A 12,235-nucleotide genomic window follows, 5' to 3' on the forward strand; every position below is an offset into this window, starting at 1 on the left:
CATCAATGAGGAAAGAAAAATCAGTTACCCTGACCACCGGAAGGAGGCTGAGCACCGGGCATACCGGGCTGACCACCCATCATGAATCCGGGAGGTAGCATGGGCATGCTGGCAAAGTTGAAACCATAGGAAGGAACTGCAGGTGCAGCTCCCTGGTTGTTCATGTTAGGCATGTCAAGTTCTCCACCACCCATCTGGGGACCACCACCGTATCCATCACGCTCAGGACGACGACCGCCGAAACGAGTATCCTGGGGGTTAGGGTTGGTGCGAGTGGAAATTGGGCCACGCTTGCCGCCAGTGTCAGTGGCGATGCGACGGCTGATAGCCTTGGAGGAGACACCTGCGCCGATTTCAATGTCGGGCTCCTCAACAATCATTCCAGATTCAATAGGACGTCCACCAGTTCCACCATACTCCGCAGAAAGCATCCACTTGCGATCAGCCTCCGTCAAACGCTCAATTGGAATTATGCTAACTCCAGTTTGGTAGTCGCTGCAGTCACGGGGACCAAAGCCAACACCCCAACGAGTCTATATTGATAAGGTTAGTGATAAGATCCAAGATAAGGTCCAATCACCCACGAGGGGATAACCAGAAAAAAAAAAAACGAAGAAAAAGACTTACCCTGAGTTGCATCTCGCCGGTACGGTAAGACTCCATTCCATCACGTGCCTGCATGGCATCGGTGCGGCTAACCATCTTAATAAAAGCGTGGCGCTTGTCCACGTTGACAATGCAAGTTTGAACAATGCCAAACTGACCAAAGAGCTGACGCAGGTGAGCCTCAGAGGAGGTGACACCACCAACGAAAAGAGTTCGGCTCAAGACTTTGATCATACCCTGACCAATCGAATAGTCCCATTCAATGAACTTGGGTCCAGGGGGAGGCAAGTTAGGATCCTTGTTACGAGCAGGCGAAGGCGAGCGACGTCTACCACCACGACCACCAGGAGGGCTACGTTGGCGATACTCATTACCACGGCGACCGCGTACATCACGCGGGTCTCCACGACGACCAGGTGATTCACCATATTCTCCATAAACAGGGCTGTCACGACGGCGAGGAGGCGAAGCAGTACGGCGTCTATCCCAGCCAGGAGAGCGAGAACGACGACGATATCCAGTGGGCGGCGAGCGAGGGTATTCACGGCCACGATCATCCTTATTCTGGGCGTCCGAGTGACCCCATCCACCAACATTCTGTCCTTGCATCGGGTTGAACCCAGCCATTGGTCCACCAGGCATCGCAGGCATACCAGGCATGCCCGGCATACCGCCCATGCCACCATTGTTGGTCATACTGAAGAGCTGCAAAGCAGTTCCCCACTGGTCCTGAGGGATACCCTGAGCAGCGAGCATCTGAAGAAGTTGGAGCTGTTGTGCCATGGCGTTCGAATCGGGTGCGGCAGGCTGCGCAGCCTGAGGAAGCATTGCGGTCAACGGGTTCGCGGCGGGCATCGAGATCGGAGTTCCACTCTGACTCTGCGGCTGGAGAGCAGGGTTCTGACCCATGCCGGGCATACCTGCGAAGGGAGGCGCGACAGGTCCACCGGCGCCGAGTGCACTCATAGCAGCAGCCATGTGCGAGCTCGGATCATTGGCAGGGGTCACAGATGCCGAGTTGAAAGCACCCATAGGGTTGGCCGGCGCAAGGGACGAAGGAGCAGCAGGCGCGGTAGTGTTCTGCTTGGCCATATCGGCCAAAGCTTTCAGGATGCTCGAGGTATCAGGTGCTGCCGGCTGTTGCGGGATTCCGATCGGGTTGGCGTTCGGCGCAGGGGATCCTTCGGGGGTGTTCGATTCGACGTCTAGTGAAATGTGAGTATCGGCGGCATATATTGCCATCCTTGAGGGCTTACTTTGAGCAGCATTCAATTTCTCCTTGAATGAAATGAGCATCGGGGTCGGGAAAGTCACACCACGTTCCCAAATGTCAACCAGCTTCTTGATCTTGTCCTAAATTGTGACAGAGTATATGTGAGTTACATGTTCCAAACAGTCTGGTCAAGGCAGCGTGATCTTCGGATTGAAGTACATCGGGGCAAGGATACAATATGCAAGGCTTGGCAATTGCCAAGGCTGCGATGGTGGAGGTATGAGGTTTATCATGATACAGGTGTGTTGTCCTATTGCGTACCTTTTGGTCATGGGGAGCGTTATTGATGATATCTGTCATCAGGATGGGGAGGAGATCAGTGACACGCTTGACACCAGCAGCGAAGGTTCCATCAGGCGCATCGCCGCCAGGAACCTGACCGGCCTTGCGCGCGGCCTCTACCCATTGCCGAGTTACTGAGTCTACCACATAGAGCACACCCAGCTTGTGGGAGCCCGGGGCCTTCTTGAAGTGAGTGTAAATTTTCTGAATGAGAACTGATTCGTTCTGTGTGCAGGGTTAGCATATCATCAATCACGCCGGGACCAATGAGATGAATCAATCGACCAAAGGGGACAAGCGTACCTGCACGTTGGCATTGCACAAATTTGTGATGCCACCAATCTTTGAGCCGGATACGCCAGGCGGCTTGAGAGCCAGCATGGATTGGAGAAGATTCTCCAGTTCAGCTACTGCGGAAGACATGGCGGGAAATACTACCGTGAAGTCCACGTGTAAGGGGAGACGCAAAAGAAGGAATGAAAAGAGGTCTCGTCAAGGCTTTATGCAGATGGGAGGAAGCAATCGAGAGGTCCCGGCTACTGCGCTTTGTGACGCGACGGACAATCTCTCGGTATGAAAAGAAGATATGTTTAATCGAGTCCCTGGCGATTCTTCACTACAGACTCCACGAGCGCATTCACTGTCGACCAGAGAATAGCCGCCTACAGCTGGAATACAGCCTAGCGATATTGTGTCCAGGAAGGGCTGCCTGGCGCCGAGTACGAGAGTACGGGGAGTACGAGAGATGTACAGCCTAGAGCGTCTTTTTTTTGCAGTGAGATCCCAGAGAAAAACCAGATCAGGGTTTACGGAGTCCAAAAGGATCCAGTGAAGTTCAGCGCAGCCAGCGGATGAACTGAGGTCAAGAAACTGATAAAATCGAAGGGAAGAAGAATGCTGAGATGGGGGGATGAAGATGAAGATGAAGATTAATGGAAGGATCATCAAAGGGGACAGCAGAGTCTGCGACTGGCGCTAGTCCTCTCAAGGATGAATCACGTGCTGATTGCAATTTGCGTCTTTGGCTGTAGTCCGTAACCGGAGGCATTGGATCTGATATCTGAAGTTGAAGACTTGACAAGGCGGCTAAAAGGGAGGCCGAGGTGACTGTAGTTAAACCCTAAAAACCGCAAGGCTCGTGTTAATAAACATTAAGTTTTCAAATGTTGACCTTGAACTATGTTGTAGGTCCTACTCCGTACATGTGTTTTCATTGTCTTTCTTTCTTTCTGTATCATACATATTATTTGGTTGGCGGTTATACGGCTTAGATCTCTATTGAAGTGGGAAAAAGAGCTAAACAATGGGAATTGAGATTTGTTTGATTCCAGTGAAAGACTTCTCAAACAATAATAAAGAATAACATCTTACAAAGTACATTATTACATCTGATTGCAGCTGATGAGCCGAGGGACCCGTGGACATCTCATCCCTTTCTACCAATACATTTCTGCCCCTGGATGCCGCCCTTAGCTCCCGACCTCGGTGACCCATTTCAGAAAGGCCATTGTACAACATCTACCTACATGTCTATAGATGTTGTACAACGATACCCCTGGAATTTGCGATCTACAATGTTCTAGAGGTCATGATAGCATCGGATGCATTGGCATGTATACACATGTACCAATTTCCATCTGATAAGCTCCAACCGAGGGTTTGCCATATCGGACGGATGGCGGCACGGAAGAAAATGGCGACTTTCCGACGTCATTGCCTGCCGCTCAGGGATACGATTGTGAACTGTATTGTACTGTGAAATTTAGAAACATGGGAACCGGGGCAATAGTGTGGGAGGATTTGATTACGTACCTACGGAGTAGTCTGGAGTTACCTAGGTACCTAGGTATATTGAAATTAATAAATTGTTACATTTTCTCTGAGTTATACTGATCTTCTTATATAAATACAATAATCTCTTAAATCTACATAGGATGTATGTAGCGTTACTATAGTATACAAGTAGAAAAGAACACATATCCCCCGATTCAATCTCCGTATTTCGCAATCTGCTACGTAGTGAACATCGCAGTTGATCTGCCGGCAGCCCGAGCCCGTGCTCTTCCGTACCGTTGGGGAAAAATTACTCCGTACAGTATTACGGTTTTGAAGACCTCGGGAGCTGAAGGTGACTGAGCTGTGACTGAGCTTCCACGGCGTCCCGAAAGTAGTTACCGTACCGACCGTACCGACTGTACCGGCTGTAATACGGCCAAATGGGAAAAAAACCGAGAAAATTCCAGGCGCAAAAGAGCTCCTCCCCGAATTCTTTCCTTTCTTTCTTCTTCTCCCCCAGGCTTTGTGACCACTTCTCCATTCCTCCATATTACCCATCCCACATATCCTGTCTGATTCGATATGGCTTCTTCCCTCAGAATCGGTACTACCGCTCTCCGGTCTTCCATCGTGAAGCCGGTGCAGTCCGCCGCCTTCAATGGCGTGCGCTGCTACTCTTCCAAGGTTAAGGTATGATGCTCCGTCTTCAGATTTTAACTCAGATTCAATAGAATGCTAACCTAGTTTCATTGTCTAGTCGCTCAAGGACACCTTCGCCGACAACCTGCCCGCCGAGATCGAGAAGGTCAAGAAGCTCCGCAAGTATGTGATGCGCCCTTGTGTTCAAAATCAAACAACAGCTGATCATGGTATTCAATCGTTTCAGGGAGCACGGCAGCAAGGTCATTGGTGAGGTTACCCTCGACCAGGCCTACGGTGGTGCCCGTGGTATCAAGTCCCTCGTTTGGGAGGTAAGATGAGAAATCCCACCGCCCCTGGCAAATGATGACGCTAACCTTGTTTTTTGGTTATTAGGGCTCCGTCCTCGACTCTGAGGAGGGTATCCGTTTCCGTGGCTACACTGTAGGTCTTTATCGAGTCGGGTATCGGTTCCTGCTTGCTAACTGTTATTTCTAGATCCCCGAGTGCCAGAAGCTCCTGCCCAAGGCTCCCGGTGGTGAGGAGCCCCTGCCTGAGGGTCTCTTCTGGCTTCTGTTGACCGGCGAGATCCCCTCCGAGCAGCAGGTCCGCAACCTGTCTGCTGAGTGGGCTGCCCGCTCCGATGTTCCCAAGTTCGTTGAGGAGCTTATCGATCGTTGCCCCAACACCCTCCACCCCATGGCCCAGTTCTCTCTGGCCGTGACCGCTCTCGAGCACGAGTCTGCCTTCGCCAAGGCCTACGCCAAGGGTGTCAACAAGAAGGAGTACTGGACCTACACCTTCGAGGACTCCATGGACCTCATCGCTAAGCTGCCCACCATTGCTTCCCGCATCTACCGCAACGTCTTCAAAGATGGCAAGGTCGCCCCTGTCCAGAAGGACAAGGATTACTCCTTCAACTTGGCCAACCAGCTTGGCTTCGGCGGCAACAAGGACTTTGTTGAGCTGATGCGTCTGTACCTGACCATCCACTCCGACCACGAGGGTGGTAACGTCAGCGCCCACACCACCCACTTGGTTGGTAGTGCTCTGAGCTCCCCCATGCTCTCTCTGTCCGCTGGTCTCCAGGGTCTTGCCGGTCCCCTTCACGGTCTCGCTAACCAGGAGGTCCTGAACTGGATCACCAAGATGAAGGAGTCCGTCGGCAGCGACATCAGTGACCAGTCCATCAAGGACTACCTCTGGGCCACCCTTAACAGCGGCCAGGTCGTCCCCGGTTACGGCCACGCCGTTCTGCGCAAGACTGACCCCCGTTACGTCTCCCAGCGCGAGTTTGCTCTCCGCAAGCTGCCCGATGACCCTCTGTTCAAGCTGGTCAGCCAGGTCTACAAGATCGCCCCCGGTGTTCTGACCGAGCACGGCAAGACCAAGAACCCCTACCCCAACGTCGATGCCCACTCTGGAGTCCTCCTCCAGTACTACGGTTTGACCGAGGCTAACTACTACACCGTCCTGTTCGGTGTGTCCCGTGCCATTGGTGTCCTCCCCCAGCTGATCATCGACCGTGCTCTCGGTATGCCCATTGAGCGCCCCAAGTCTTTCAGCACTGAGGCCTACGCCAAGTTGGTTGGTGCTAAGCTTTAAGCGCATGAATTTTCCCCATCTCTTTTTTTTTTTAATATCATCCTTGGGGCCCGTTGAAAACCCGAGTTAGACATTTGTATTATCTCCTTTGTTTGACCGAGAGAGTCTTTGGTTATTTTCATGTTGTATGATAGGGACTTGATCGGTTCGAGCGGGCCTTGTAACAGAACTTCCATGTCAAAATCATTTATGATTTCCATTCTATTTTTGGTCAAACAAAGTACCTTGCAGAAAGGAGTTACTCCGTAATTGTATGCATACAACATATGTACTCCGTAGTCAGCGTTCAAAAAATCCAAAAGTAGTCCCAGGACTCAAAGGTACAGCGTAAGATATCACACGGTCTGACAACTACCTGTGTTGAATCGATCACATGCGGATATTGTTGGGACACTCAACGTCTCCACATGTCAACAGAGAATATGAAAGTACAGGACGGAGTATATAATATATAACATACATAACATATATTATAATGTATGTTGTATAGAATTCTATATTAATATTGAAATAGATATATAAAAATGTAAAAATAAACAAACAAAACTCCGAATCACTTTGGGAACTCCGAAATGCGCAGTGGGTTTTCCGGTATGGGAGGTACCGAGTACCCAATAGTATAAGTGGGAACTCTGGAGATCGGCTGTACCTACGACTTGTCCCCCCAGCTTATTGGATTTCCCCGATCCCTATAAGATACCCCTTCCTCATCTCTCCTCTTTCTTCCATTCATACTTTCATACTTCCGATTTCTCTTTCCCGACTTTTTTAGTCTTCTTAAACGCACGAAGCCCCCTATATCCCTTGGTCAGGGCCCCTTTCAGCGCATCTATCATCCTAGAATGTCTACAACTACGTCCGCGGCTTCGGCCCCTGCGCTCGAGAAGAAGCCCGTCAAGTTCAGCAACTTGTTGCTGGGCGCAGGATTGAACTTGTTTGAAGTCACATCATTGGGACAGGTACGGCATACCTCAATCATCATTCAGTAATACAACTAACCATCCCAAAGCCGCTGGAGGTGATCAAGACGACCATGGCCGCAAACCGGGGCGATAGCTTCGCGGGCGCTATGGGTCGGATTTGGGGCCGTGGCGGCATTTTCGGTTGTAAGTGTCCATTCAATACCCGCTTCTAAATCTATTCAATACCCGCTTCCAATTTCTCCCCCCGACCTGCCTAGCGCGTGGGGGTCGGACCCGCCAGATATGAAGGACTCAAAAACTAATTGCGAGATCGGATGTTTAGACTACCAGGGACTCATTCCGTGGGCCTGGATTGAGGCATCCACCAAGGGTGCGGTTCTCCTCTTCGTCGCCTCCGAGGCCGAATACTATGCCCGCTCCTTCGGTGCCAATGACTTTGTCTCCGGTATCAGTGGTGGTATGGCTGGCGGTGTCGCTCAGGCCTACGCTACTATGGGTTTCTGTACCTGCATGAAGACGGTTGAGATTACCAAGCACAAGATGGCCGCCACCGGAGTTAAGCCTCCCGGCACCTTCGCGACCTTCATGGATATCTATCGCAAGGAGGGCATCCGCGGTATCAACCGTGGTGTCAATGCCGTCGCCATTCGCCAGACTACCAACTGGGGTTCCCGCTTCGGTCTTTCCCGTCTCGCTGAGTCGGCTATCCGTAAGGCTGCCAACAAGGAGGAAGGCGCTAAGCTGTCCGCCTGGGAAAAGATCTTGGCTTCCAGTCTGGGTGGTGGTCTCTCCGCCTGGAACCAGCCGATTGAGGTTATCCGTGTCGAGATGCAGAGCAAGACTCCTGACCCTAACCGCCCCAAGAACTTGACCGTCGGCAAGACTTTCAAGTACATCTACGACAGCAACGGCATCCGTGGCCTCTACCGTGGTGTCGCTCCCCGTATCGGTCTGGGCATCTGGCAGACCGTCTGCATGGTTGCTCTTGGTGACATGTAAGTGTTCCACTTAACCCCCCTCATTCTCCAGATTTTTCCCGTTATTTTGTCGTCATTGCGCTCCACCTTTTCCCCTTCCATGTGAAACCTCGGGCTAACCAGATCTCCTTTCTACCGAATAGGGCCAAAGAAGCAGTCGAAAAACTGACCGGCGACAGTGTCACCGCGAAGCACTAGAGAAGGTTTGAGATACCCTTCTGCCGTGCAGTGGTTTTCGGAATGGAAGTTTTGTTTTTAGTCTAGATGCATCTGCTCATATAACTTCATAATTAGTCTGGACCTGTGGACAGACCCGATACCCATTGAATACATTTGCGGCTTCAGCAAGCTTTTACCTGAATTTGTCTCGTTCACTTTCTTGGAATGTATCCATCTCGCTCCATATGTTATCTTATGCGTCAAGCCAAGACACATAGATGCTTAGATGCCTAATTGAACACCGGAACCACAATTCCGATTTACAACGACGTACATGAACAGTAACCAATCAAGAATACCTGAAAACTAAACATGAATTTAATTTTCCGAACGTTTAATTCCAGCCGACGATCCCCCGTTTAGTGATTCTATCAAACCCCAGACAAAACATCATCCGATATTCGGTGCGCGAATCGGCCATTCCAACTCTTCAGCCTGAGGACCGTGGATATCAATTCAAACAAAGAGAAAAAATAATCCAATGCCTATCATAACCTCCCTTGGATCATTTTCAGAGTTTGCGCTAGATAATTGATCCATGTCACTCCTGCATGAGACTTGCAGTAAGTAGCATCTGCTCGGTGTAGCGGGTGTAGCGGGCCAAATGCCCACGGGTTTTGACCTCGGCTTATGGAAATTAGAACATGCATTCACGCATGGATGGAATGCCGTCTATCCGTCGGCTACTCTGTGTACAAAGTACAATATAGATTGGGATAGTATCCCATGGCTAAACTGTCGGAATAATCCCTTGTCGGCCGAGATCATTGCACATGTATTTCCGAAAGAGTAGGTATACCTGTGATAGTATAAAGTCTATGTTGATCTAGGGCTATTTCTGTTTACATTCATATGTAACCATATTTTCCTCAGCACTTCATCCAATTGGTAAGATGGCCGAGTTGGTCTAAGGCGCCAGGTTAAGGTATACCTTGACTCAACAACTAGCAATAGTTTCCTGGTCTCGCAAGAGGCGTGGGTTCAAATCCCACTCTTATCATAACTTTTTTTTGGCTTATTCCACCTCAATGTCAAGCTTTTGTTGGCTTAATTGGGTCCCCATTTTACTGCGGTGGTGTGGAAGTGGCTAGTGCGTTTTTGTAGATCTTAAGTCTATGGAAATTCATTCTCAATTGCATATAGCCATAAATGAAACTTGGACCGATCCTATACTTTCAGATCAAACACCCTTTTATATTATCAAATAGGCAGCCTCCCCTAAGAAGCTGTCAAAATCCTATGAGGTAAGTAGATCCTGTAAAACAAACGAATAACCTCTTTTTTCGCCGCCTTATATGGTGCCAATGAGAAGTTATCAATCATACTATAGACAATAGTCTGGTCTTGCAACCCATCTATACGAGAGCGGCCATGAAGAAAATACTAACATGGCGCTATAGATGTCGGAATGCCTTTTTATTCTATCTAGCCTGTATGCATGAAGTATAAGGTTCTTGCTCAGATGTCCAAGACTCTCTCCCTTGCCACTGGCCTGTCCGTAGATCTGCACTAATATATGGTTGGCCTCTCACACTCTTTAAACCTTAGCTATCTCCAGTATAAGCCGTGCAGGGGACTTTGAGTCAAACAGCATTGCATTGAGAATATTCAAGGGATTGTATGTTCTAAAAGTCTTGCCCTGACAGCCACAGTATATAACGCAGTTTCTATTACTTTCCTCTTTACATCAAGCTCTGAATTGCGTGTCTTTCTGCTGGACTAGACACATGCTGGAATTAATAAAGTGCACTAGGACTTTTAAGCTTTGAATTCAATGTTTCAGACGATGCTGCCTCTCCATGGTTAAATTAATATACTATCTCAGTCGGAATATAAGTGAATTTTTCTCGTGATATCTATACTAGCTAGTTATAAGACCATACGTTAAAATGAGGCACTTGCCGACGTATATACAACGCACAAAAATGTAAGAATTTTCTTTTGCCGAACCAACCCACCACACCCCACCAGACCACAAAACTTCACCAACTGCACCAAAAAGTGATATAGCCCAAAAAACAAAAAAGATATGATAAGAGTGGGATTTGAACCCACGCCTCTTGCGAGACCAGGAAACTATTGCTAGTTGTTGAGTCAAGGTATACCTTAACCTGGCGCCTTAGACCAACTCGGCCATCTTACCAATTGGATGGAGAGATCATGAAAATATGGCTACATGAATAGAAAGTAAATTAGATTCTCGCTGTGCTGCCATAGGCACGGGTTTAGATAGACCTACAATATGGACCAAGGTACTGTGCAATTCATAAAATACTCTCGTTCTAGGCCTCTCCGGACTCTTCGCCAAAATAGGCGCAATTAGGGTAAGACAAATACTTGTGGCAAAAGTTAGGATAGCAATTCAAACTTGACAAAACAGTCTGTATCTATAATTGCTCGGTTACCTTGCGAATTACGGTTATAATTAAAGCTCATTATGTCACCCCATTGGGGGAAGAGTCTTGGATAGATCATCGACATGGTAGTTGAAAGAGACTCAGATCGTGGCAAATTCTAATTCTTGAATGATATTATATATATGTCGCCTATATCGCAACGTTGTAATATAGAACCACCTAGGGGCAGGGCTGGATGATACGCATTTGGTCGTCATCTTCTAGATACATACATACGCCATACGAAACAATATCATAGTATTACAATCTCCTCAAAATCCATATTGCCTCGTCGCTACAGAATCCTGTAGGGATACCTACTCTCCCTTAACATTCACATCCTGCGACGGGCTTGTTGTCTATCACCATGCGAGTCCTCGCTGATGACCTCAAAGTCATCCGTTAAGGATGCTACCACGTCCCCCGTAAGCACGTAAGGGCATATTGCCTCTATATTGATAGGACTGCCTACTACCCATTAAAATGAGGTTACTAATATACCCATTCATTGCCTAGGTATTACTTCATAGCCCCGCTAGGATGGACTATAAAGCGACGCGAACCCGACTAGGCGGATTCCGATCAGAGGGTCATTATAGCTTTTCCATACCAACAAGGCCGACAATGGAGCCCACGGATTCACCTGGGCTGATTTTCTACTCCTGTGACAGGCTCTATCTTCCCGGGAATGTATCCCTCGTAGTATTGAAGTTTCTCGAAATCTAGATAGAATCGTTACGGGTATTACCAAGTCAGGATTTCAAAATCTAGCCAGTAAGGATATCTCTCACCTCTATGGTGATGTACTGGAGTCAAATATTGGATACTATCTTTCTATTCTAGATTGCGTGCTAAGTCTCTATGAATAGGGGTTTCGCTTTCATTGCCACACTTCGAGGTCCAACGTAAGGCTGTATTAGATTAAGTCATACTATCCCTAGCTAACCCCCGTGAAATTTCAGTAATACCAGCAAAGTTGGCAGCAAAACAGAAATGAAAATAGTATTAATGTATGCGATGGGGCAGTGTGTTTATAGCCTTTCTTTGAAATTTCAAATATCATGGCCATCCATGCAATGTCCGCACCAACCACAATCTTTATCACAGAGGCCCCAGTTCTGAACTTTATCTATACCCTTATAATGCGCCGGGTTTGGTTCAAGCTTCGACAGGTAATGATTTCTTTTTTGCTTTGGCTGCGAACCTCGTTTCCAGTTTAGACTTGGCGATGTGTTTGTTTTTCTGGTTGGAGAGGATGTGTCGGTTATTTTCCCTGATTCCTGGACAAATGATATCAAATTCCCCCATCGCCTGGTTGCTTCTCTAGATGGTCGTGTTGACGAGGCTCTCATTAGATGGTGGTATATGGACCCCTGAAATGGGACAGACTATATCATATAGAGTTTGAGTTCAACTGATCCATCAACTCTCGTTCTCATGGAAACAGCAAGACAAGAAACGTGTGAGATCAGAGATACGCACCGAGGGTTCGGCATTATCATAGCTGTTCGTGATCCCCGTTCTAGTGACCTCGCTCGC

At 48.5% G+C, this 12,235-nt stretch overlaps 3 protein-coding genes across 3 annotated transcripts; 2 read left to right on the forward strand and 1 right to left on the reverse strand.

Moving 5' to 3' along the window:
- Window positions 1-20: 20 nt before the first annotated feature.
- On the reverse strand, window positions 21-2,542 carry PEX2_093830 (Nrd1 complex RNA-binding subunit; the record flags this gene model as incomplete). The annotated part of the gene is made up of 5 exons (XM_016746653.1): window positions 21-533; window positions 628-1,811; window positions 1,863-1,959; window positions 2,141-2,386; window positions 2,465-2,542. The coding sequence occupies 5 exons, from the start codon at window positions 2,540-2,542 to the stop codon at window positions 21-23; spliced, it is 2,118 nt and encodes a 705-aa protein (XP_016600369.1).
- A 1,977-nt stretch (window positions 2,543-4,519) lies between these two features.
- Window positions 4,520-6,181, forward strand: cit1 (citrate (Si)-synthase CIT1; the record flags this gene model as incomplete). The annotated part of the gene is made up of 5 exons (XM_016746654.1): window positions 4,520-4,627; window positions 4,695-4,759; window positions 4,824-4,908; window positions 4,973-5,020; window positions 5,075-6,181. The coding sequence occupies 5 exons, from the start codon at window positions 4,520-4,522 to the stop codon at window positions 6,179-6,181; spliced, it is 1,413 nt and encodes a 470-aa protein (XP_016600370.1).
- Window positions 6,182-7,023: 842 nt separating this feature from the next.
- On the forward strand, window positions 7,024-8,279 carry PEX2_093850 (putative mitochondrial DNA replication protein (Yhm2); the record flags this gene model as incomplete). Its single annotated transcript, XM_016746655.1, has 4 exons — window positions 7,024-7,140; window positions 7,191-7,287; window positions 7,427-8,099; window positions 8,225-8,279. 4 exons carry the CDS (start codon window positions 7,024-7,026, stop codon window positions 8,277-8,279), a joined length of 942 nt encoding a protein of 313 aa, XP_016600371.1.
- Between the last annotated feature and the right edge of the window lie 3,956 nt (window positions 8,280-12,235).

This window comes from Penicillium expansum, assembly GCF_000769745.1.
Source record: "Penicillium expansum strain MD-8 chromosome Unknown contig313, whole genome shotgun sequence".
Taxonomy (NCBI): domain Eukaryota; kingdom Fungi; phylum Ascomycota; class Eurotiomycetes; order Eurotiales; family Aspergillaceae; genus Penicillium; species Penicillium expansum.